At 41.1% G+C, this 27,215-nt stretch overlaps 2 protein-coding genes across 2 annotated transcripts; both read left to right on the top strand.

Annotated features, from left to right (window-relative positions):
* Positions 1-1,869: 1,869 nt before the first annotated feature.
* Positions 1,870-7,315, top strand: dnajc5b (DnaJ (Hsp40) homolog, subfamily C, member 5 beta; the record flags this gene model as incomplete). Its single annotated transcript, XM_084056550.1, has 5 exons — positions 1,870-1,960; positions 2,969-3,089; positions 5,702-5,915; positions 6,410-6,584; positions 7,218-7,315. Exons 2-5 carry the CDS (start codon positions 2,983-2,985, stop codon positions 7,313-7,315), a joined length of 594 nt encoding a protein of 197 aa, XP_083912676.1. The 5' UTR covers positions 1,870-1,960; positions 2,969-2,982.
* A 5,153-nt stretch (positions 7,316-12,468) lies between these two features.
* On the top strand, positions 12,469-25,799 carry LOC311044762 (E3 ubiquitin-protein ligase TRIM63-like). Its single transcript, XM_084056536.1, has 10 exons — positions 12,469-12,828; positions 14,977-15,149; positions 17,462-17,639; positions 18,701-18,796; positions 19,149-19,279; positions 19,784-19,886; positions 20,405-20,427; positions 22,088-22,212; positions 23,716-24,188; positions 25,131-25,799. The coding sequence occupies exons 1-10, from the start codon at positions 12,706-12,708 to the stop codon at positions 25,209-25,211; spliced, it is 1,506 nt and encodes a 501-aa protein (XP_083912662.1). The 5' UTR covers positions 12,469-12,705; the 3' UTR covers positions 25,212-25,799.
* Positions 25,800-27,215: the final 1,416 nt, after the last annotated feature.

Here is a 27,215-nt window from a genome sequence, read left to right as displayed (position 1 = left end):
TGTTCTGGTCTTTGATCGACACCGGAGGCACTTCGACACCCGTTTCAGATTGTCACACTGCCACCATCATAGGGGAAAAGATGTTTGTATTCGGGGGCCGAGGCATGGACGAGGACGAGAGCAATTACAGCAAGGTCAGAGTGTTTGACACAGAGGCCAGCTGCTGGCTGAGCACGCCTTCCGCACCGCTCTTTCCGGAAGGACGCTGGGGTCATTCGGCCTTTGTCTACTATGGAGAGCTGTACATATTTGGTGGAAACAACTCTCCTCAGGAAAGTTCAATGACCTTCAATGACGTGTGGAAATTCAATCCACAGACCTTCTGCTGGACGAAGGTTGAGCCCAAGGGGAAAAGCCCGTCTCGGATGTGTTGGATGAGCTGTTGCATGGTGGGGGATTGCGTCATCCTCTTTGGAGGACACACGCCTGAGGACCTGTACATCTTAGACCTAAGTCCTAGTCTGAAGACGCTATGCAAGCTCGCAGTGATTCAGTTCGGTCTGGAGCCGTCGGGACTCACGTGTTATTGGACGATGCCAACAGCAACGGAAGAAACGCATGACTGTGGAAAAGAACGCGTTCCAGAAAATGCCATTCGGCTGCCGTGTTAAGTGGTCAGATGGGTGGGCCGTGTGCATTTTCAGAACGTGTTTATTTGAATGATCAATCGATTGATTGTGTTGGATCAATGGAACTAGCCTAGTATACTGTAACTTCCTGTTTATCGGTATCACAATGAAAACAAATTGTTCACGGTTTTAAAGATTTTTTTTAACACACATTTTTTATCACGTTTTTGTGTTTTGTCGATTATTTTGGGAGCCCATAATATCCTCACGGCCCACCTGACCCAGGCCCCCAGGTTTTTATTGGAACAAGGCTTCTTGATATAGTCAGAAACAGTTATTTTATAGTTATTTTATTTCTTTTTTTTACCTGCACCTACAGTATCCTGTGCTTACTGCTATTAGTGCTGCCTACGACACCTGGATTTCCCCACAGGGATCAATAAAAGTTTATCTTATCTCATCCTATCTTATCTTATCTTATCTTGTCCCTTTAAGCCCCTCCTTACTCCACAGGTTGCCATAGCAACCTCCTCTCCTTAACAACAATACAGCTAGCGGAGCGTCTCATGGCTGAAACCCAATCAACCCTATTACCTGTTACACTCACATTGGTTACCTGTACAATACTGTGACTCCAGTGAGGTCGCTGTTTTGACATTTCAGCATAATTTATTCAATAATATGATTTATTTATTATTAAATTAAATTAAATTATTAACTTTGTGCTGTTACACTGCCTGAGTCGCTGTCACTTAACCACTTAAACCCTATACTTAGTTGATCGTATTCTTATGGGACCTTTAGGAAGGTGATCGTATCCTCGGGCTACACTGGGGATGCTAGGGTTCAAGTGGTTAATGCTGATGACCATTCTTACCCTAACGTTAATTATAACCTTAACCACCAAACCCATGTCTAAACTTAGACGTTCTAACAAAACACACACACACACACACACACACACACACACACACACACACACACACACACCGACAGCAAAGGAAACCGTGTGAGGCATCAACCTGCACATCGGGAGCAGTTAGGGGTTCAGTGTCTTGCTCAAGGACACTTTGACACTAACCCGTGGGGAGCCGGGGATTAAACTGGCAACCTCCCGATTCCCGCTCTAGTCACTGCCCATGACTGGACATGTCACCAGTTTGGTTGTGACAGCGGCAGGGTGAGTCTTGAGGCTGCATGCGGTGCCGTGCTGCGTGTGAAACCAGAGCCCATCTGATGAATGTTTGATGATCCACCTCTAACCAACACCAAGCCGCTCCAACGCTAAAGTTACCAACCGACACTCCAAGAAGAAGCTGTATAAGTTTGGATTCAGGAACACAAAAGCGAGACGTCGGCGGAGTTCTGAACGAGGTCACCGAGGCCAACAGGTACCTGCTGCTGTGTGTGTGTGGTTGATTATTGTGTACTTATATTCTTCTTTTAGTAAACTGCGTACAATTCCGTCATGGAACGGCCTGTTAGGGCAGACAAGCCAAGTATCAGGTGAAGATAGGTTAGAAAATGGAGGTGGACAGGAGTGGATTACTGAACAGGTCTACCAGGCCTCTGCCCAGGGGCCCAAGAGCTCAGGAGACCCCTAAGCCATATAGTCTTGACATGAATTGTCACAGTTATAACATTACATTTCTTGTCAAAGGGCTTAGTCATTCATGCCAATAACAGAACCCCAAAAGAAGTCCTATACTGGAAGAATAGCCTAAACATTCACTTTGTAGATGTCACAAGAACCAAACCATCATATTTAAGTGAGAGTCTTGTTTAGTATGTAAGCCTGATTGCACATATTAGAGACAATCTGTGATGCATGGAAAATAGCTGATCTACACGCTCAGAAAGAGTCACATGCTTGTAGCTTGTAGATCGTCTATTTCTCTTCAGATTCGGCGACACACTATGAGACGGTGCATAAATGACACATGAGTTATATTATCTTGGAGGTTATTATGTTGTATGAACTGTTGATGCTGTTGACATGCTATACAGGTAAATGTAGTTTGTGTTGTTAGCTACGTCAGTGTACCAGTGGGAGGGAGGGCCTTTACAAGTCTGTGCCCAGGGGCCCATAGGCTCTATGCACAGCAGCCATATTGGAAAGAAATTGGGCCTCTTCTTACTTTGTTCACAGGTGTTACCAATGATTCTAATGAAGGCTCTGTTCCATTTAGTGTAGCATAGTGGTTCTCAAACCTTTTAATTTCAAGGACTCCCATAACTTTGAGAGTGTACAAATGGAACCATGGTTCCATTGTTCTTTCCAACATGGCGGCTGTGCATAGAGCCTATTGTCTCATAATATGCCAATTGTCTCTGTCTGTCTGTCTGTCTGTCTGTCTGTCTGTCTGTCTGTCTGTCTGTCTGTCTGTCTGTCTCTGTAGGTAATGTGGGCAGGATGTCTGAGTCCAGACAGCGAACTCTGTCCACCTCAGGAGAGTCTTTGTACCAGGTGCTGGGCCTGGACAAGACCTGCACCCACGATGACATCAAGAAGGCCTACAGGTAGCGGCCATTTTGGCCTGTTTGAATAGCTGAGTCAGTTCGCCCCAAAATACGACTTATTTTCTATCAATTACACACCCCATGAAGCCTTGAATTCATGGAGGTTGTTTCGTTTTTGTCGCATTCATAAGCCAATCATTTTGATGACCGGGTCATCGGTTATAGGAGACTGAGACTCAGTAGGAGACTCTTTGTGCCTCTTCAAAAAAAAATATTGGCTTAAGAATGCAACACAAACTAAAATATCTCCATGAATTCAAGGCTTCATGGGTTGTGTAATTGATAGAAAATAAGTCCTTTTTTGGGTGAACTACTCCTTTAATTAACCAACTGAACCCTAGCGTCCCTATTCTGGGGTGAACATTCTGAGAAAATAGGCGACCTACAAGCTCATAACTCGTTGTGAGCTTGTAGGTTGCTTATTTTAATCAAGGAAATACTAGAGAATGCCAGTGAACTAAGTATGTAAGGTTCAAGTGGTTAAAGGTGGTGTGAGTGTTACAGTTCTGTTAAATAAGTGTTAAAGAGCTCTACATTCTCTTTCAATATTTGTATTGTTTTTAACAATTAAGTGCTCAATACAGGACACATAAGGCAACATATACACAAAAAGCAAAATAGACATAAACAACAAGCCAGCAACCAACAATTAGGAAAAAAAAAATATAATAATACAAATAGTAGTAGCCATATACACTCCCCAACTGCAGTTAGACTGTACACATTCTCATATATTGGTCACTCCCATACAAATGGCTCTACATTCTGATAGCAATCTTTGTTATAGAGTATTTGTTCAGTAACAGCGATCTCCCTGTCTCTCCAGCTCTTTAGTCAATGGAAAATACAATCAGAGAACTCATACAGTATACAGGATAAACAAGTGAAATTGGAAGTGATCGAGCATGCACAGTAACTTGAGGGTATGCAAGATGAATTATTATGCCAAAATATTAGAGAATAACACAAATAATATCAAAGGCATGTGGAATATACTAAACAGTATTATCAACAACAGCAGCAATTTAAACAGATCATAAGTCCAGGTGTGGTAATATTTCCTGTGGTGTCCCACAGGGGTCATGCAGTCTTGGGCCCCAAACGGTTTATTTTATATATTAATGATATTTGTGGAGGATCACATGCCTTGAATGACCTGCAGCAACTTGTAGATGTGGTTAATAAGGAAATTAGGAGATTAAAATGCTGGTTCGACACAACAAAATTATCCTTAAACTTTATGCTGTTTGTGAACCGTATACAATTAATCAAATTGTTCACGTGTAAATTGAAAATGTAGCTAGAAAGGGTGTATGATTTTTTTGGGGGGGGTGTTATATTAGACCATACATGGGAAACTCTCAGCCCTTTACTTAATGCGGCCCGCAGGTTAATATCGGAATACTGATATATTATTGATTTCAGCTGTTACAATTGCAAACATGACCCGCTTTAATTACTTCAGTCTATATTAGTAGCTTAATGACTAGTATTAAAATCCTATTGTCTTTTTTATGTCCAATGTATTTGTATATTTAAGTTCATAAAGTTAACATAAGTATAACTAAATGCATTTGAAATTAAATAAAAATGTTGCTTTTCAGGATTCTAATTCAAAAAGCAAAAACATATCAGGATTCCAATTCAAAAAGAGCAGAAATAGCAGATCTACAAGCTCAAAACGTGTCGCACTGCGACATCACAGGCATCAGAACCCTGAATGCTCGTCACATATTGCCCCCAAAACGAACATCTTGAGGGATGAATAGCACTTTACCAATATTGCGCTTTGAATGTACCAGCACTTATTGTTTTACCAATGTTGTCTGCTCTTTCTACTTTTTAATGTTTTTAACGGCCTCGCCTCTTTTTAATGTGTCTATTGTTTTTAAATGTGAAAGCACCATGAGTTGTGGAGAACTGTATTTTGCTCCGCTGTATGTGTGTATTGTGGAAGTGACAATAAAACTGATTCTGATTCTGACATAGAATGGCGTACAGCATTAATTTACGAAAAAAGTAACAGAGAGAAGAGGTGTCTGCCCAACAGTAAATGCAATGTGGCCCTCTGGAGTGAGTGTGGAAACATAGTGGCCCTCTCCATCATCAAAGTTGCCCACCCACATCTGTGCATATCTGTGCTAAGATGGCCAGGAGCATTGGCATTTTGGGCAAAGCTAAGGACATATTGAATCAAAAAGCATTATACACTCTTTGTTGTGCACTTTTACTACCATACCTTAATTATTGTGTGGAAGTCTGTGGAAACACTTATGAGAGCTCCCTACAAAGGGTATGCACACTGCAAAAAAAGAGCAATAATTACAATTACATTAAAAAATGCATGGATCTTGTCAAATGTAAAACCGTACAAAAAGATTTTTAAAACAAGGAACCTTCAAGGAATGTTTAAGGATAGAGAAGCAAGGTATGACCTAAGAAGGAAAGTACTTTTACCCAAGTACATTTTTAATTCCATGCTTTTACTTGTAACAGAGAAGTTCTACATTGCAGTATTGTCAATACTGCAATGTTTGATACTTTTACTTGAGTAAAAAAATTGAGTACTTTTTCCACCACTGTTCACCACTGACCCCCTGACCTCCGTACAGGAAGCTGGCCTTGCGGTATCACCCTGATAAGAACCCAGACAACCCAGAGGCGTCAGACAAGTTCAAGGAGCTGAACAGCGCTCATTCCGTCCTCGCCGATCTCACCAAGAGGAACATCTATGACTCCTATGGCTCTCTGGGACTGTACGTCGCTCAGCAGTTTGGAGAGGAGAACGTTAACACCTACTTCATGCTGTCCACCTGGTGGGCCAAGGTAGGTGTGTGTGTGTGTGTGTGTGTGTGTGTGTGTGTGTGTGTGTGTGTGTGTGTGTGTGTGTGTGTGTGTGTGTGTGTGTGTGTGTGTGTGTGTGTGTGTCGATTTACATGACCATATATTTGTACATATCTGTCTGTCTGTCTGTCTGTCTGTCTGTCTGTCTGTCTTTTCAATACTTTTACTTCTACTCCACTACATCTCAGAGGCAAATATTGTACTTTTACTCCACTATAATTATTTGAAAACTTTAGTTACTAGTTACTTTGTAAAGCATACATTAACCACTTCAGCCGCGGCTATTTGAGAATAGCCGAATAGCTCACAACGTGTCGCAAAGCGACGCGCTGTGAGCTTGTAGATCTGCTATTTTCAAAGGATTTTTATACATTTCGAATCATGTGAAATGGGATATTGTGCATATTAAGTACTAGTATACTTTGTCGCCAATACTTTTGTACTTTTTTTGTCTGTCTGTCTGTCTGTCTGTCTAGGCTCTATTTGGAGTGTGTGGCATTTTGACAGGCTGTTACTGCCTCTGCTGTCTGTGTTGCTGTTGTAACTGCTGCTGTGGCCGGCTGAAGCCCATGCCTCCTGGCGAGGGGGCGGAGCCAGAATGCAATCTGTCACCAGAGGACCTGGAGGAGGAGCTTCGCAGCGACGACACCGGTGGGTGGACAGGATTAATGTTAATGACATGTTATGGTAAATGATGATAATGTTAACCACGTTAGAAACCATTGCTTCTGGTGACCGATATTGTTCTTCTGATAAATGTTAAACTCGTTGAAAACTCCCCGGCCTGCTCACTCCTCGTGCATTGAAGGAAGCATGAGCTCAGTTGGGGGCTTTCCCCAGGCTGGCGGAGGGAGAGTAGCGCCCAGGATTACAAGCTTAGGCATTGGCACTGGGTGAAAATGTGTTACAAAATCGTGGGATAAAAACCTTTTAAAAAAAGAAGAAAAAAAAACCACTTGTCCCTGCTTCTGGTGACTGATATTGTCCTTCTAATGAATGTTATACTCATTGAAAACACACGTCCCTGCTTCTGGTGACTGATATTGTCCTTCTAATGAATGTTATACTCATTGAAAACATACGTCCCTGCTTCTGGTGACTGATATTGTCCTTCTAATGAATGTTATACTCATTGAAAACACATGTCCCTGCTTCTGGTGACTGATATTGTCCTTCTAGTGCGTGAGGAGACTTTTTCAGTTACATTTTTATTTTGTTTTACTTAGAAACTTACTAAATATACATATTTTGTATGTATTTAAAAAATGTCTTTGTCGTGTGCAGATGTAGACACCCCAGTGGTCCAGCAGCCATCTAAATCCAGTGAGAAGACACAGCTGATCGGTGACGGGAAGAAACGATATGGAGACAGCTACACATGAGTCCAAACTAACATCCATATTATATCTATACTGTATATGGTCATATGAGACTAGACATCATCTGGGAGTTTGGATGGCATACTTTCGTGATATGGCAAAAGTGTTGTCTTTTCCTGGTTTTAGACTTATTTTATACTTTCAAAAATCTTTCCAAAACGTCCCAAAATAGCCAAAATAGACGACCTACGAGCTCAGGCTGCAAGCTTGTAGATTGGCTGTTTTTGAAACTTTGGGAGAAAAAAAGGAAAATGTATATTCAATTTTGTCCATATCGCCCAGCCCTAGCCTAGAGTGTTTATTATAATATTAGAATATTTTACATTTTAACACCATAACCATCAAAATGCAGAACATGATCTAAAATTCTAAGAAATCTCCAAACAAGCAACTTTGTCGAATTTTCTTGACATGAGACAGAACCCAATACTATTGCTTGTCTGATTCTATTTCTGCCTAAAATATCTGAGAAATTCAAAGAAATGCCTTTATTGAAATAATAACTTAAAATTATAATTTATTAATTAAAACATTATTATTAAAACTAATTAAATTATGAAATTGACATTTTTACACAGTAGCCTACAGTTCATTTCAGTGCAATACACTATAGTAGATAGTAATTCTATCTATCTATCTATCTATCTATCTATCTATCTATCTATCTATCTATCTATCTATCTATCTATCTATCTATCTATCTACTGTATCTATCTATCTATCTATCTATCTATCTATCTATCTATCTATCTATCTATCTATCTATGAAAGCATGTTGCACTATATGTGTAATTGACATGAATTTGACATTTACATTTAAGCTGCTCTCTGTAATTTTCATGTCTTACCCAGATTCGAACCTGTTAATAGAGCCTGCCTGCTTGCTCAGGGGAGAAATTGACTTTCAGGCAGTACCACCTGTCCACCAGTAGGTGTCCTCCCAGACCACAGGATATACAGGACATTTCTCAGCAGAAGAGCAGGGAGATTAAAGCAGATGCAGTGCTGTATAATAACTACAAATATAATTCTTATATCACATGATGCCCCTGGAATGTTTATTCACTTCACAGTAATAAGGTTGTAGAAATGAATAAGTGATTAAATGACATTAGTGTCCCTCAGACATGTTGTTTATGTTTACTAAACACCTTCTGACTGAGCAGCGAATTTCAATGCAAAGTCTATGTAGAAGAGCGTCTCCACGCTTTCCCACAGCGTTGGGACGCTCGACAACAAAAAATGTAGGCCTAGCGTCAACATTGACAGAACCTCAACTTTGACACTAGTGCACACATCGTTCACCCAATCGGAGCGCGCTGTGCTCTAAAATAGGCGTGGAGTAGCCACATACCCGAAACCACTCGAGATAAAACAGAAATGCACTGCTATAGAAGTAGTAGTAACAAAGTGTTAAACTAGCTGTTGATGTGAAATTAATGAAGACTGAGCAACCACATGGCATATTTAATGTCTAAAATGTATAAATCGTTTGCAAACAAACTGCCAGAGACAAGCGTGGAGTGCGTTCACTTCTCCTGAATGTCCGTGTGTGATGTGTCGCAGCTGGTCGTTTTGATCCACTCAGCACCGGAGCTCTGGGCTGGATGTATAGACTAGACACACACTTGAAATGGACAGAAACTAACTGCCGTATGGAGGTAGAGAAAGTTAAAGTTTTAAACTAGTAGCTGTAGATACTGTAGATAGACAACTAAACAAACAGCCTGACTCTATGCCGTATCCCCAGTGTAGGGACAGCCTCCGGTTGCTCCAGGGCCTCACACAGGGAGATGTGATGTTGTCAATAAAACTGATTCTGATTCTCACACAGCAGCTCTGTCCAATCAGGACAGCTGACCGGAGCAGAGGAGATGTAGAGACAGCCTGTTACTGGTCCCTGCAGCTTGATTATAAACAACGTTTTCATTTTAGCCAACAAACATATCATGTTGCTCAATATTGATCCATTTCACTCTACAGTTGCCAGTATAAATCTTTGTTTTCACAATTTTCTACTTGGTAAATGGTGCATTTATACTGCGACTTTATCCAAATCGCTTTACAATGGCCATTGCATTCACCCATTCACACACCGACGGCGGAGGAAACCATGCAAGGCACCAAGGTGCTCATCGGGTTCAGTGTCTTGCTCAAGGACACTTCCACCACTAACACAGGGGGAGCCGGGGATCGAACTGGAAACATTCTGTTTCCCAAGCGGCCGCTCTACCTCCTGAGCCACTGCTGCCCCAGAAAAAGTCTTGATAGCAGAGATACACGTTGACACACAGTGTCAGCCTGTCACGTATAACCTCCTGTCACTTATAAACAACATAGTTTATTGTATTTATCGTGGTGGACTAGTCTTAGCGCTGCTGGTATGAATTCAGTGTAACATGCATCTTGCCCCTTTCTGGTTATTAATGGTCTTAATGGGGGTAAAGCCTTTAGTGTCATGGGATTGAATGTCCATGTTTATCTTGTCATGTTACTCGTCTTTCCACTGCACCCAAGCAGAAATGCTTGAAAAATAATCTTTTGAGCAAAGGATTTTTAATACATGAGTTGTGCAAACATGGACACGGGGCAGTACAGTATGAGGAAGTTTGTGTTGTTGATGTTTTGAATGATGTTTATCCCTTCTCTGTCAGATATGCAGTACATGTCACTGTAAATACAGTTTGGCTTGGCGTTTGGCTTTGGTTCTCATTTATTTAAGTTAAAAGCTTGTACAAATTTAAGATATTTTGTGTTTTTTGTCGTTGGTGTTTTTCGTTTAAACAATTTGTCCTACAACAAACTAGGCTCCTTTGAAACTAGTCTATAAGAACCTGACAATTCTTCCACAATCTTCCAATGCTGCAGATAGTCTGTAACACCACCTCGTAAACTTTGTACACAGGAAGCTGTCATCTCATTTCCGTTCTTTAAAACACATTTTTGACTGTCCATTTCGGCAACGTAACAAGCGAGCTATCATTGACTATTTACAGTAGGACTTATGTTTTGTGATTGCAAAGACAAAACGGAAGTAGGGACATCTGGGTTGTTTTCTGCGGACTTTGAGCACTTCTGTTGTACAGACTGTTAGGGTGGAAGCATTTGAAAGTTGTGTGAGGCAACATTCTGTCTGTAGAGATAGTGTGAAAGCAGGACAGAAGTTCTGTTTAGGACAGAGGTTCTGGGCTTTGACCATTTAACGCTATTCAGGGGTGAATCTACAAGCTCACAATGTGTCGCATCTCATTTAATTGTGAGATCGGCTATTTGCTTGGTTTTAGGGGGGAGGGGAGGAGGAGGAGTGGACCAAGAGTCCTGCGGGGGACCCCAGTCAACCATACAGTATCCACAAGTTTCCTAGGGCGTTGTGGGCATCACTTCCTGTCGATTTGATCAGGTATTAGGGATCAAATCGACAGGAAGTGATGGCCACAACGCCCTGGGAAACTTGTGGATAGGGTTTAACTGGTTAAATCTGGGTATGAGGTGAATGTAATAAACGTACCTGAAAAACTGCTGTTCTGCTTGTATGTTAAACTCCGGTGAATCTTCCGGAACACGATCAGCTCTCTGTCACAGCCAGAACACACATAGAGATGAAGAACTTGGTTCTGCTGTGATGATGCAAACATCCTGTAAAAAAGAATAACACATTCCATTCGGTTAAATGATACATACAGTACATACATACTAAATATCTTAGATTATATTATGCTGAAATGGCATCATGTTTTGCCAGGGCAGGATTGTCTTTTATCACACGTTTGTGAGCAGCTGTACTGGAATCAGTTGGATTGTGATGTTAACCTCTTTCAACCCTGTCGGGCATGTTATTATAGGTGAACATTTCCCCCAAACTTTCCAAAATAGCAGATCTACAATCTCACAAAGCGTCGCGGCGTGATGCATCGTGGAGCTTGTAGATCTGCTGTTGCAACTCAACGTGGACGTGGGTTGTAAATCTACTGTAAGTGTGAATAGAAGTGAATGTTTTGTCAGCTGTGCAGAAGCTTTCTGTTTGAAACTGTATGACTGTATAAGGGAAATAAAAACACTTTTCTTTAACACAACGTTTTTCAGTCATCTTTTAACTCTTTGTCAACCATAAGGTCAGAACCCGATGGGGTTGTCTGTTTGTTTATTTTACAAAACTGAATATTTCCTACAAAGAAATTACAAATAATCATTCATTTCAGAAATGTAATAACATTTCCAGAAGAAAATAATATAAATTGCAATAGCAGATCTACAATCTCACGTGTCACAGTATATTTTGATTGAATATGTTTACACTTTTAATCAAGTAAAATGTGTAATACAAGCCTTGTAACTATTTTATATACTGTTATACTCTGTTTATATACTAACCTACTTGGTCTAAAAACCCAAGTAGGCCTCCTCCTTCCACCTCTGATGGAACACACACATCAGTCAACACATTTCTCAACACACACACACACACACACACACACACACACACACACACACACACACACACACACACACACACACACACACACACACACACACACACACACACACACAGTCACACACTTCTTTGCGCCCCCCCCATCGTCCCCCCCATCGTCCCTATCTACAGACAGCTGGCCCCGGGCCCCGCTGTGGTGACATTTCTTTTCATATAAGGACATGTCAACATGGCAACCGTTAGACGTGCGACCTTCTAAAAACAGCAGCTGACACACACTGACACACAGCCCGGTCACGCACCCACCGGTGACCTATCGAATCTAGTGACTCCACAGGGGAGTTTAACTGTTTTACACTCCACTCAATTTCACAGCAGTCACGTACAAGGATGTTTACTTATTTGATAACAATTAGTCACCTGTAAAACGACGAACATTTTGTATTATTTATTTGACAATTTGTATTTATTTATTTTATCTGACAAATAAAAAATAGGCCTAAATAAAAAAACGTAGGGATGTAGGCCTACTTTGACTCTAGTAAAAATGTAGCATATCCTGCAGGAGTAACCCTAACCCCATTTCTACATTGTGGTATGTTGCTGCTTTTACTTAGGCCACCACCCAAGTAAACATTTTAACAGGAGTAGGCGACTTCCACTGGTCACATAATTCGATAGGGCACTTAATGCGGTGTAACCCGAGAACTCCCTGAAAGACGCAACTTTGAAGAGGAGAAGATCTGGCTTGCGTCGCGGAGCCTGCAGTGACTGAGCCGGTTAGATAGATCTGTTCCCATAAGCTGTCTGGACTCTGGAGGACCTCTAACTGGATCTGATCGGTATTCTTCTGGGTTCTGGTTGAATTGTTGTGTGTGAGGTTCTGTGATCTGCATTAGGACCTGTGTGTGGGTCAATGCTGTGATAGTCTCAGGTCAGGCCAGTGCAGATAGATAGAAGCATGCAGGACAGCCTGGAGAAGCAGCTGATCTGTCCCATATGTCTGGAGGTGTTCACCAAGCCTGTGGTCATCCTGCCCTGCCAGCACAACCTCTGCAGGAAATGTGCCAACGATGTCTTCCAGGTATGGAATATGATGAATTTTAATATGAATGTCATGTGAATTATATGGTGAACTGTAGCCTTACAATCAGTGGATCTTAACCTGTGAGTCAGGAGGACCCCCAGGGGTCCCGACTCACACCCACATGATTTTGGGGGGTCCCCAGATGCTAGTGAAGTGACAATTTAAGGACTTATAGGAGCTTTTTAATACCTAAAAAACAAGAATAGGAAAGAAAGAAAAGAAAAATGACTGCATCAAAAGTAATCAACAAACTAAATTGTCAAATAATATAAGAAAGATGAAAAGATTGTGTAAATAGCCGATCTACAAGCTCACAGCGCCTCGCGTTGCGAGGCGTTGTGAGCTTGTAGATCTGCTATTTTCACAATATTTATCTGTGGAACTGAGTCAAACAAAATGGGGGGGTCCCCCAGTTCAAATATGATTATTATTATTATTTTTTTTTGGGGGGGGGGGGGGGGGGGTTGAGAACCACCTGACCTACATAGGCCTTGGTGACAGGCCTAATAATCTACATGTGGCTAGTATAAGTGTTAACTTCTTATTAAACTAAGTAGCGAAAGGTTTTGTAGGTCTAATAAGTGTTTCTTCTTAGCTCTATAGCCTATATTGTGATAGTATAGTAATCATTGTTATAGAGTGTTTGTTAAGTAACAGAAAATGCTTTTTCAGGTCAGGATACCAATTGTATCCAATGAGGACTCATATCATACAGGATACAGGATAAACCGTGAAATTGGAAGTGATGAAACAAAACACAAAATGAGCAGACAAATGTGGACCTGGAACAAAAGCTGATTCATTAGGCTATCTTTGTGGGGTTCTTTCTCCTGATTGGATACAATAGACTCTATGCACAGCAGCCATATTGGAAATAAATTGGGCCTCTTCTTACTTCCTTCAAATGTGTTGATAGTAATGAAGGCTCTATTCCATTCTGGTCAGGGTGCTGATATAGTGCATGTTGGCTCACTATAGAAACACTCCCTTTTGGTTCCTAAATGGCCCGGGTCCATTTGGTTCCATTTGTACACTCTCAGAGTTATGGGGGTCCTTGAAAATAAGACAACCACTATGCCACACTAAATGGAACAGAGCCTTAATTAGTATTATTGGTAACACCTGTAAAGGAAGTAATTGGAAGGGGCCCAATTCATTCCCAATATGGCTGCTGTGCATAGAGCCTTAGGTATCCTGACCTGAAAATGTATCTGTGTTTACTAATACTAAATGGCCTGCAGGAGAGAGGGGAAGACCCATTTTACTAAATGATCACAGTATAGAGCATTAACCTTTTAACAAACTACTTTTTGTTGTAACCAAAAATATCACTTACACTATCTTTAACCACATGAACCTTAGCATCCTGGGCTGTCATATCCCTGTCATTCAGGTTTATGTCTGGTAGGGATACGTTTTATCCCCGCTTCAAACTGGATCAAATACATGCACTTTTGGAAAATGTAGACTGTTAGCTATTTATGCTTGGTAACATAATAACTAGGCTATTCAATAAAACAATGTATTTTTACGACATTAAACCTGCCGTCCCTATTGGGCACATTTTTATTTTGATAAAACACGTCACATCAATATGTACTATTTCACTGTCTAAAATAACACTATATACACAATGTAAATACAAATGTTTATTTTTAGTAAAATGTCTATTTGTATCATTTGGTTAGAATAGTGATCTCTAAAGATTTAAATCATGTTTTAGGAAGGGTACTTTATTTTGGTAGAATGTATATGTAAGCGTTGTGAGCTTGTGAGCTGCTATAGAATATTTTTGAAACATTTTTACAACACAAATCATGTGTGGGGGTCACTGGCACAAAATATCTTCAGATGGGGGTCCATAGCCAAATACATATCAATCTGGGGGTCCTTGACACACAAATGTTTGAGAACCACTGTTCTATAGTTGATGTTGCACAGTATCTTCAGAAGTCACACACTTGCATTTGGTTCCTACAGTAGTTCCAGTATATTGTGTAGTGAGTGACAATGAAACCTTCTGGATTCTTGATGATTCTGTTTATTTGCTCTTCAGGCGTCAAACCCGTACGTGTCCCACTGTCCACGAGAAGCGGCTCCACTGTAACATTCATTTATTTGTGTGTTTGTTTATTTGCTCTCCAGGCGGCCAACCCGTACATGACCACCAGAAGCAATAACACCGTCACGTCGGGTGGTCGCTTCCGCTGTCCGTCGTGTCGTCATGAGGTGGTTCTGGACCGACATGGAGTCTACGGCCTGCAGCGCAACCTGCTGGTGGAAAATATCATAGACATGATGAAACAGGGTGAAACCAGGTGAATGGAACATTATACAGTATAATATGTGGGTTTATAACATGCATTGGTAACCGAAACGCCCGGCACTAATAACTACTCGGCCCCAGTTTTTTCTCAGAACACTCTGCCCAACAAGGCGGAACACTCGGTCTTGCGTAGGTTTACTGAGGTTAAGGTTGGGAATAAGGTCAGGTTTAGGCATGGTTTTACTTAGGGTAAGGTTGGGAATAAGGTAAGGTCTAGGCATGGTTTTACTGAGGTTAAGGTTAGGAATAAGGTTAGGTTTAGGCATGGTTTTACTGAGGTTAAGGTTGGTAATAAGGTTAGGTTTAGGCATGGTTTTACTGAGGTTAAGGTTGGTAATAAGGTCAGGTTTAGGCATGGTTTTACTGAGGTTAAGGTTGGTAATAAGGTCAGGTTTAGGCATGGTTTTACTGAGGTTAAGGTTGGGAATAAGGTCAGGTTTAGGCATGGTTTTACTGGAATAAGGTTAGGTTTTGGCATGGTTTTATTGACGTTAAGGTTGGGAATAAGGTTAGGTTTAGGCATGGTTTTACTGAGGTTAAGGTTGGGAATAAGGTCAGGTTTAGGCATGGTTTTACTGGAATAAGGTTAGGTTTTGGCATGGTTTTACTGACGTTAAGGTTGGGAATAAGGTTAGGTTTAGGCATGGTTTTACTGAGGTTAAGGTTGGGAAGAATAAGGTTAGGTTTAGGCATGGTTTTACTGAGGTTAAGGTTAGGAATAAGGTTTACTCGACTGGGGCTGAGCAGGTATTGGTGCCGACCGTTCATAGTTTATGCAGGGAAGGATTAAGGGCCTTCGAATGTATTTAAAGTCAGTTTCTTTGATATACAGCAGCTCTATGTAACAAGATCAACTCGGTACATATAGTGCAGGAGTGCATATCACTTTCTCCACTGTTACCTCCCCACCTAACTTACAGTTGTAGAATTGGTCCCTATAGGGGACAGCCCCCTATAGGGGACAGCCCCTTATAGGACGCTCTGGCAACCTATATAGTTGAGTGAACTAGGGCTTTCACGACTAGAGATTTTTACAGGTTGACTAATTTGACCCAGTGGTAGTCGACTAGTCGACTAGTCGAAATTTAAATAAAAAGAAAAAAAAATACACTGTTTTAATACCATCCTACTACTATATTACTATTATTATTATCCTCCTGCCCTTATTTTTATGGCGTTTTAAGGGAAGCGCTTCTGGCACAGCAGCACAGCACCACAGCAGCGTCTCCAAGGATCCCCATTGCCCAATAATAGGCTTTTATTGGGCATGCTTTTGACCCCCTTTTGATAAAAAATAAAGTCAGGAGGATAATAATAATAGTAAGATGGGCCATTACTATAGCATTCAAAACTAAATTTAAAAAAAAAAATAAAAAAAAAAAAGTTTTTTTTTTTTTTTTTTTTCAACTATTCGACTAGTACCAACAAGGTCGACTAGTGGTTATACTAGTCGACTAGTCGACTAGTCGACTTGTTGGTGAAAGCCCTAGAGTGAACTATTGATGAGCTTTGTGGCCCAGGGCCCCTCATAGTCAAGGGCCCCTGGGCACTAGCCCCATTGGACCCGGTCCACAATCCATCCATGAATTCACTAGTTTAACCGTGCATTTACAACCATGCATTAACCATAGGTTTTAATCATGGGGGTTAACCCTTGTTTACTACGAGTTGAGCCATTGTTTAATAACCATGCATTAAACAGTGGGTTTGGCTGCTGTGTGAATGAATTGCTAGCAGACGTTGCAACACACATTAACCAGCCGTTTGCCCTCATAGGCTGACCTGCTTGTCTTGGGACTATTTATAAATGTAGGCCAATGAGAGAGCACAAGACTATTTTTATTGTAGAGACGTGGTCCGACTGCTAAATTCTCCACACCCTGGAACAGTGTGCTGGGAGCTTCCCAGTGCAACCACTGTCTTCTACTGTTGTACTGAGAGCTGACCAGTACAACCACAGTCTAATACTGTTGTATTGGGTGCTGCCCAATACAACCACAGTCTAATCCTGTTGTACTGGAAACTGACCAGTACAGCCACAGTCTAATACTGTTGTACTGGGAGTTGACCAGTACAACCACAGTCTGTTACTATTGTACTGGGAGCTGTCCAGTACAACCACAGTCTGTTACTATTGGTCACTGGGAGCTGACCAGTACAAGTACAACCACAGTCTTATACAGTTGGTCAGTGTAGTTGGGGTACACGGACAGAGGTTCTCTAGAATGATTTGAAGCACATGCTTCAAATCATATCAGCTCCCGTCATATAAGCTGACCCTTGTTATTGTGTTCTTGTTGTTAGCCCTAAACCTGTGGAACAGCCCAAGGTGGAACAGCCCATGTGTGAGGAACACGGCGAGGAGAAGATCAACATCTACTGTGTGACGTGTGGCGTTCCTACATGTTCCATGTGCAAGGTGTTTGGAGCTCATAAAGATTGTGAGGTCGCACCGCTCAACAACATCTTCCAGAAGCAGAAGGTGAGAAGTCAACGCTCACTTTACTCATTTGTTTCAATGGAGAATAAAATTGGTTGTATAAAATTGAATTTAAAGAACAATGACACTTTGTTAGAGGTTTGGGATGTGTCGTTACCTTGTCATGATGTAACTGCAAATATTGGTGACCTATCTTCAATAGTTGCTCCATTGATTTGAAATTGATAATCCAGTTTTTTTTATGCGCTAAAAGAGGGAAGTCAATAAGGAGAATATTTTTGGAATATCCGTTTCTAATCAACGGAGCAACTACGGAAGATATCGCATTAACATTTTGGAGTTTACATCATGACAAGATAACAATGTGTTATTTTTATTCAAGCTGTTTTGTCCACAAATACGCATCATCAGGTGTTGATATTTCAGTGTCTGTTTCAGAAACATGCAGGTATGAATATACATATATACATATACTGTATGTACATACATACATACACAAACACGCAATTATAAAGTTCATACAAGAACACTGCTTAGTCGTCTGTGTCACACCAGAACATTACCTAATTTAAAGCCAACATACAGGACTCAGACAAACATCGCTGCTTAACATTGACAAATTAATATTTTCCTGTTTATTGACATTACTGGTATGATGACTGATGGCTGAGTCTAGTTGGACTCAGAGCCAGGTGCGACCACACACCTGAGAAACACTCTTCCCCACAAACAGTCAGCGAGAGCCACTGTCTGCTCTCTCCAGAAACAGTTTCCTCTCTAGCAAAACAGTTTCTCTCCATCTAGTCTAGTACCACAGCATGGCAAGCAGCGGTGATTCTGTCTAGCTTCCAGGAAATAAAGACTCTTGTGATCTCAGAACCTTTGCCGTCGCCTGGCCTACAATTGAACCTTACAATGAGAATAAAGAAATATTCTTTGTTTGTGTGCATGCATGCGTGTGTGTGTGTGTGTGTGTGTGTGTGTGTGTGTGTGTGTGTGTGTGTGTGTGTGTGTGTGTGTGTGTGTGTGTGTGTGTGTGTGTGTGTGTGTGTGTGTGTGTGTGTGTGTGTGTGTGTGTGTGTGTGTGTGTGTGTGTTTTTCAGGGTGAGCTGACTGACTGTATATCACTGTTGGTGGGAAACAATGAACGACTCCAGGCCATCATCACACAACTGGAAGAGACCTGCAGGACCATAGATGTAGGTTACAGTCCATACATCTACTATGCAGATTACTTTCCTTTATGTTTTACTGTTCTATTACTGCACCTTATGTACACGTCTGCTGCTTAGATGTATTTGTTTCACTTTACAGGAATATTTGAATATCTGAGCTGTTTTCTTGTTCTTTCTTTCTATCTCTATTCTTATTCCCTTTCCTGAAAACTACAAATAAGTGAATTTCACACGCTGTTTTACAGCTGTAAGCCTGTGATGTTACAATAAAACGGATTCTGCTTCTATGGATGACGTAGATTATACCCTCTCTCTCTCTCTCTCTCTCTCTCTCTCTCTCTCTCTCTCTCTCTCTCTCTCTCTCTCTCTCTCAAAGGAAAACGGTCGCAGGCAGAAGTCGAAGGTGTGCGAGACGTTTGACCACCTGTATGCCATCCTAGAGGAGAAGAAGGGTGACATGACCCTGCAGATCAACGCAGATCAGGAGGAGAAGCTCGACTACATCAGGTAACTAAGTACTTTTACCCAACTACTGTACTACGGTACAATTTTGAGTTACTTTAATTTCATGTGAGTATGTCCATTTTTCAATATACTTTATACTTTGACTCCGCTACCTCTCAGAGGCAAATATTGCACGTTTTACTCCTCTACAATTGAAAACTTCAGTTACAAGTTACTTTGTAGATTTGTATTATTACAAAACATACATTAACCAATTAAGCCCTATTTTATACTTTGACTATTCAAAAATAGCTGATCTACAGTGTGTTACTTTCAAAGGATTTTGATACATTTTAAAGCTGCGAAATGGCACATTCTGCATAATGAGTACTTTTGCTTTTGATATTTTAAGTACTATATTATTATGCCAAATCGTTTTATACTTATAACATGTTTTATGTTGATTTTGAATACAGGAGTTTTACTGTATCAGAGTATTTGCACATTGTGGTATTGCTACTTTTACTGGAGTAACTAATGTGAGTGATTGTTCCACCACTGCATCAGGTGTCTGAGGAGAAGATACACGGAGCATCTGGATAGCATGGCCAAGGTTCTGGAGACTGGGATTCAAACCATGGACCAGTCTGAGATGGCTCTCTTTCTACAGGTGACCAGGCACACACGCACACGGACACGCACACACACACAAAAAACACGCACACGCACACGCACACACACACACACACACACACACACACACACACACACACACACACACACACACACACACACACACACATTTGAAATATTTATTTATGTCCACATAAACAGAAGTACAAGATGTACAAAGGACATAACACTGCCAGTGCAGTCAGATAAAGGGAAAACAGCCAGTTACAAAGTGCATGTAAAGCAGAGCATTGTTACACACAAAACAAAAGATGGCATATTTGTCGAACACAGCGGACAACAATCATGGGTAAAGGAAACAACGCCTCCTCCAAATTGAGCGGCTTCCTATAATACTAGCTGATATTGAGCAGTACCTTGCTAATTGTTTAGCCCTCCTTTTGGAGACACACACACACACACACACACACACACACACACACACACACACACACACACACACACACACACACACGAAAGAAAACAGTCTAAACACTCTCTTCATGTCTCCTTCAGGATGCTAAACCTCTTCTACAAAAGTAAGAACTTCTAATCAAACGCATTAACCCTGCCCCTGAATACATCCATGTACAGCATGCATTGCATGCGTGATTTGGTAGCATAATGTTTTGAACTTGTGTGTGGATCAAGGGTGTCCTAAAACCGATACTCACAACTTAGACAAACTAGAGTTGTGCCACAGCTCTCTCTGGTGGATAGTAACACACTAACAGACATACAGTACATTGGGAGGCAAACAAGGAGGCTGTGTATGTTTTGAGACAGATGGTCGTTTTAAACATGTTGCACAAAATCTAAGCTAACTCTCACATGTAATGTAATGTAATGTATTGTGAAGCACACTAACATTGTGTGCTTCACTGCTAATGCTAGAACACTAACGTCAGGTGATTTTCACCCACACAATTATGGTTCTGTGATTTTCATTGTGTTGCTGATGTCTGAGGTGGGGTACTGGGGTACTTGGGTACCTTCAGGCTGCTCAGTGACCTCATCGAAGGTAGGCTTGTTTCCCTGCCCCCATCCCTGGTTTTTGGGTGATTGGGTGATTTTCACCCGACGTTAGTGATAGAGAGTTAAAAAAAATTGTGTGGCTCTCCCACAGTTGTCAGTCATGTAGGGAGACTGTGCCTTCACTGGACAAGGCTCACATGTCCCAGGAATGAGTGGACCAAAGTAGAAGTTACCAGCTCCATTTGTTTTTGTTGACAATTCCCAAATGTTCACAGATTTTGCCTACATGAGGTCTTATTATGGTTATTGCTTTTGTACAGGGCCCCCCGATGATATTTTTCATTTATAAAGAAGAGTGCCTCAATTTGCCATATATTGTTGTACTTTATATATTTTTTATATTTTTATGAGAGGTATTTTTTATGGAATATATTATATTGGGTAAAATAAACACAGCGTTAGTAATGGTGTGATAACATTCAACGTTAGTCGTATAGGGTTATAAAGAAAATTAGCAAAAATATCAGATCTACCAGCTCAGCCTGTAGATCGGCTACTTTTGCTATTTGTTATACGAGTATAGGGCATTAGTGGTTAAAATAATATGAAAAAAAAACATGCATGAGCATGCAATTGTGTGCATGCGCGGGGGTCTCAGCTATGTCAGATGTTAGAATGAGGGGTGTCAGATGTTAGAATGGGGGCTCCATGCAAAAAAGGTTTGGAAGCACTAGTCCAGATAATACTGCAATACCTTCACAGGTGTTACCAATGATACTAATTAAGGCTCTGTTCCATTTAGTGTGACACAGTGGTTGTCTTATTTTCAAGGACCCCCATAACTCTGAAAGTGTGCAAATGCAAATTTGCACCCTCTCAGAGTTACACACCCACCATAAGGGGCCATTTGGGAGCCAAAATGGAGTGTTTCTAGTGAGCCAACATGCACGATATCAGCACCCTGACCAGAATGGAACAGAGCCTTCATTAGTATCATTGGTAACACCTGTGAAGGAGAAGAGGCCCAATTTCTTTCCAATATGGCTGCTGTGCATAGAGCCTATTGAAATATTAAAATACAAGCAGCGTTATGGGGGTTTGGCTCTGGCCAGCTTATCATTTAGGGCTTTGACAATACTAATACTGATACATAGTGGTAAAATTTAGTTTTTTTAAAGGTTACTAAATGAAAACATTGATTCAAATGTGTTATGTTTTGTTTAGGATCATTGAAGGAACCAACACATCTCACCTGGAGAAGGTGGAGCGAGGTTACGAGAACTTTGATCACTTCACCACCAACTTTGAACGTCAGAGGAGAGCCCTGCACATCCTCAGCTTCATCAGACGTAAGAACCGACAGAAATACATCACTTTGTTTATTCACCGCTTCAGCTACACAATACAGTAGTGTGCATGAATGTAGACCTAGTGGCAAGTCAAGACTGTTGGTTCATAAATTAATCTTCTCCAGGGCAGCTTTTTGGCTAGGTCTTTCAAACCAATGCTTTAAAATGCAACGATAACCGAATATTGACAACAAATACCAATAGCAATGATATTACCTACATCATAAAAGTAATAGAAGTCTTTGCAAGTTGACTTACATACTGTTCTGAAATTAATGGGGTCCTATGGATTCCTAGAAAATCACAAAACTAATGTACTGTACTACCTGTCACAGTCATAGTCAATGGGTTAAATTGTCGGGACTGAACTCGGGTGGAACCAAACACTCAAAACTCAGCAAAAATCGACTTGATGCAGACTCAAAACATTAACCATAAACAACTGCAACATACTCCAACCGAAGTCCACATTTTGTTCAGACAAGCTGAGCAATAAGAACAAAATAACGTCATTAAGAACTTCGGCAGGGCCTGTCAACACAAAGTCCAGACACTCTTGCACCTTTCACATGTTGTAACTAGCCGAAGAACGTTCCAACAGAATGTGGTAGAGACGTTGGATAAGGAGGGTTAAGAGGTGCTAGTCTCACGTTGCCAATCTCCAGGAGTTACAAACACCTGTGTGATTACTGAGTGACTCTGCATAAACACAACCTGTCGCAAGAAATGGCAAAACCTCCGTACCTCCATGACGAACTTGCCACAGGGTGTCGGAGGGAGATCCAGGTGATTAAACCACTGCTTCCAGCACTGGCTGTACACAGCTTCAGTGCCTCGGCCGACAGAGCGAGCCGCAGGGTTGCTAGGCAGGTTAATTGAGCTATTATGGGCAGATTACTGAGTGGGCGGGATCTGGCGCTCAGAAAAAAGTTCAGACCTCAGAAATTATGGGGAAGTATAAAACAGTTTTGTCCTCACAGTATAAAACACTTTTGTCCTGGTCTGTCCAACAGATTTAAAACATAGTTCATGAGCTTGTTACATATCTCTGCTGTCCAGCAGAAACCAGCTCATGTTCATTTTTCAGGAAATTACAAAAACAAAACAAAAAAGTGGAGTTAGGAGGTTTTGTTCATCATTGATAAGAACAGCTGAATGGACCTCAATGGGGTTGGAGGTCAAAAGGGGGTGGAGCCTGGAGTCAGCAAAACCAGCTAACTCCACCCCCCGTTGGTGGAGTTAGCTGTTTTAGCAGAAAGTTTGAGGATCCAATGGAGTTAGCTGGTTTTGTCAGAAACGCTTTTTAATAATTTTCAATGGTTCAATATTTTTTTAATCAACACACAGACGTAAAGGGTGTTCAATAGCACTGATTTATGGAAAAAAAATGCAAAAGCGGAAAAATGGAGTTAGCTGGTTTCTGCCGGACAGCAACGATATAAGGGTTTTGGACTCAATCCTAGAACTCCACTAAATATGTGTTTGTTTGCTTGCGTTTTTCAGCTGACGAAGAGGAGGACGACGAGAGTGAAGAGGAACTAGCGATGGCGAGCTCAGCGGCGCTCCCCCCGCCAGTAGGGAGCACTGTGTTCCCCATGCCCAAGAGTCCACAACCCCCCCAGTCACTAGGGGCCACAACCGTCCCCGTCCCAAGAAGTCCGCAACCTCCCCAGCCGGCGGCGGCCAGCGCTAGCGTCCCCGTTCCGAGGAGTCCACAACCTCCCCGGCCGACAGGGAGCTCTGCCGTCCCTCCTCCCAAAAGCCCTCAGCCCCCTCCCCTGCCGACAGGGAGCGTTGCTTTCCCCCCGCTGCACCCCTCACCTCTGCCCCTGCAGGCCGCTATACCCCCTCTGCACCCCTCGCCGTTGCCCTCTCTGTCCCTGCACCAGAGACCCGTGGAGGGCCTCAGCGCCACCGCGTCCGTGGCGTTCCCCACGTCCCAGACTCCGTCCCAGGCCACCGCCGGCCAACCGCAGGTGAAAGACTCGTTGCTCTTTAGTTGATTTATGTTGAAGTAGTTAACCCATTGAGACCGGGAACGCATCTGTGTGTCATTTTAAGATTTCAAATGACAAAAAAAAGTGAAAATATGTGCAAATCTTTGAATATATATATAGTAGATATGTTTTAAACATTTTTGCTTCTGAGGGGTTTTCACGATTTTTCAAAAAATAGCAGATCTACGGGCTCATAGCGCGGCACTCGGTGCCATGCTATGAGCTTGTATATCTGCTATTTTTGAATAGCCCAAAGAAATCTAAACATGATGCGTTCCCGGTCTTAATGGGTTTATAGAAGAGTTTGAGACAGTTTATTTGTTATGTTTTATGAGTGACGTGAAGAAGCACCATTATATATGATAATGATACAGTTCATGTGGAAAAGCCGTACATGTGAAATAGGAGCGCTTGTTTTTCGTCACGAGACAGAGTGAGTGGGTTTTCCGACGTTGCCGTGGTCCGAAAACGAGCGCTCCGCTAACGGCCGGAATAAAAATAAAATACATTTTCAGGTTAGGATTCCAATTTCATGGTTTCCTGCCACAATTAAAGCAGCACTATTATGTAACTTTTCCTGAATGAATAAATGTTAAAAATAAACATTTTTAACTCAAATATTTGCTTCTGGGGGTCCCTGGAACAAAATATTTTGAGATGGGGGTCGGCGGCCCAAATACATCATTTTGGGGGTCCTTGACATGAAAAAGCTTGAGCACTACTGATATAGAAACATACGTTTTTCAGGAAACTGTTGGGCTTTAGAAGACATGTAGAATCGGCTTCAGGTCTTAATGGATTAAAATCCGTCAGCAGGTCCTTAAGAATCCTGGTGGTGCTTGTATCATAACGGTCACTTTGAAAAAAGCATTTAAGCCACTTGACTAACGAAAATATTGTCATGTTTTGCTTTGATTTCAGGCCTCCTCAGATCCCAGCGGCGGCGAGGAGGTAGATGGAGCCCGCCACGTTTTCTCTTTCTCCTGGCTCAACCAGAAGTAGAACGCTGCATCTCAGGACCGTACCACACTAATAATGATAAACTTTTTCTGAAGAGAGCTTTAGCAAAAAATAGCAGATCTACAAGCTCACAACGCCTCGCGCTGCGAGGCGTTTGGTTCTTTTATGCATATTTTCCCGTTTTTTTTTGCTGATGTATCTGAAGATTGAGTGCTTCTCAATCCTTGCCCGTCCATCTACATGAGACATGTGACACGTGTTATAGATATGCATTTTCTTGTCCGCAACCATACATTCATTAACCCCTATTTTATTCTGAAATTACACCTCTGGCACCTTCATTTCAGAATGTAGCTCAAAGTGTTAACGGTCAGTGTTATAATCCCCATTAGATCACTCTTTCCCTTTGAACCTGTAAACATTCAGAAGAGTTGGTTCTGTATGTGTTTTGTTTGTTTTTAACAGCTGTGTGGATGTGGAATCATCATTTTCATCATCATTTTATGCACTGGGTGATCAAAAAACCAAACGGAATGTTTTTGAAACATTCAGGAGAATAATCCACAAATGTGACGATTTTATTACGAATATAAATGATCTTGTATGTTTTTGCTCTTTTTGTGTTTTATTATCAAACCTTCGAAATAATAAACTGTTTCAGAGGAAGATATGCATTTTCAATTACACTATAGAAAATATGATATGGTTCTATTATGTGGACAGGTAGACGGTTCTGTTCATTCATTTTACTTAAATATGTTCCACGTTGAAAAACAAACACAGTGTTATAGCTTACATTATTTGCAAGATTTTAACATAATTAACCACATGAACCCTATAGTGTCCCTATCCGGGAGTGAATATTTGGTGAAAATAGCCAATCTACAAGCTCACAACACGATGTGCTGTGAGCTTTTAGATTGGTTATCTTCGGCGAAGATATTCGTACAGACCCGTGGGGGACTCCGGTCAACGAATAAGCCATCTTATGTGGAGGTCAAAGGTCATCTCCAGTGGTTAATGTTCAAGGTTCATGGTGATTCTTACATATTGTGTACAGGTAGCCTACATAAACCAAAAATCCTTTTGAAGCAGCATTAAACAATAAAATAATTAGAAATAACAAAAACAAAATGCACACATCTACTATATATACACTGTGTGTGCGTGCATGCATTCGTGTGTGAAATAAAAAGTCTAATGCAATACACACCAATCTTGAAGTCTATACCGTACACCAATGTTGCCAGTTGAGGGCAGTGTGACTCCACACATAAACTGTAATGTGAGGTAGTCACAACACCCTGAAGAACTTCAGTGTCACCTTGCGCTAATAAAAATGTTTTTAAGTCACTAAAGCAACCTAAAATACTTTTGATGCCATATTTCCATGGCATTGGGTTGAAAATGACATATTGTTGAGACAGTAGGCCTACAGTCATTTGCTCCCTCTAGAACTAGCTAAATATCTGGTTCATCAATTCATGTACAATGACAAGTAGTTAACATAGTTTTTATTTATTCTATATGCTGTATGTGATTACATTGCTGAGCATGTAGTCAGTCATGTAATACCTCCATTCAGCAAGAAACAACAATTCAATGTGAAATGCATCTTTAACATCATCAGGTACAGTTGCCTGCAATTATTTAAACTGTAGATACTAATTTGACATTATAAGACTATATCTTATAATATAATCATAATAAAATAATTATTATTACTATTATTATTAATCATCATAGGCTAATGATGATAATACTGCAGTAGACATTTTTCTTTCAAACTATTCAAAGCAAATCCCAATGAGCTTTCTGCTTCATTGTATAGGAACACTTTGTAGCCTACTGTGTTTTTAAATGAGGTTTATGCACTGGCATTGAACTATTTACTGTTTGCTCACTTTTTTTTAATACAATTTCTAGAAAAGTTGTATTCTGTTTAGTCAAGAAAAACAAATTCTACAAAATGTCTTACAAAATATTTTGTGTGTCTGTACCATTAACTGTGTGTTTCATACTGTACTTACTGTATTAAACATTTAC

Source organism: Gymnoscopelus microlampas (assembly GCF_963454915.1).
Source record: "Gymnoscopelus microlampas genome assembly, chromosome: 5".
Lineage (NCBI taxonomy): Eukaryota > Metazoa > Chordata > Actinopteri > Myctophiformes > Myctophidae > Gymnoscopelus > Gymnoscopelus microlampas.
The sequence above is the reverse complement of the archived record's forward strand: the minus strand, read 5'-3'. Positions and strand labels throughout refer to the sequence as shown.

Coding starts and splice junctions, on each gene's coding strand:
- LOC311044762 (XM_084056536.1), top strand. CDS start 12,706: ATGCAGGACAGCCTGGAGAAGCAGCTGATCTGTCCCATATGTCTGGAG. Junction 15,150..17,461: donor ATGAAACAGGGTGAAACCAG/GTGAATGGAACA, acceptor TCTTGTTGTTAG/CCCTAAACCTGTGGAACAGC. Junction 18,797..19,148: donor AGACCTGCAGGACCATAGAT/GTAGGTTACAGT, acceptor TCTCTCTCAAAG/GAAAACGGTCGCAGGCAGAA.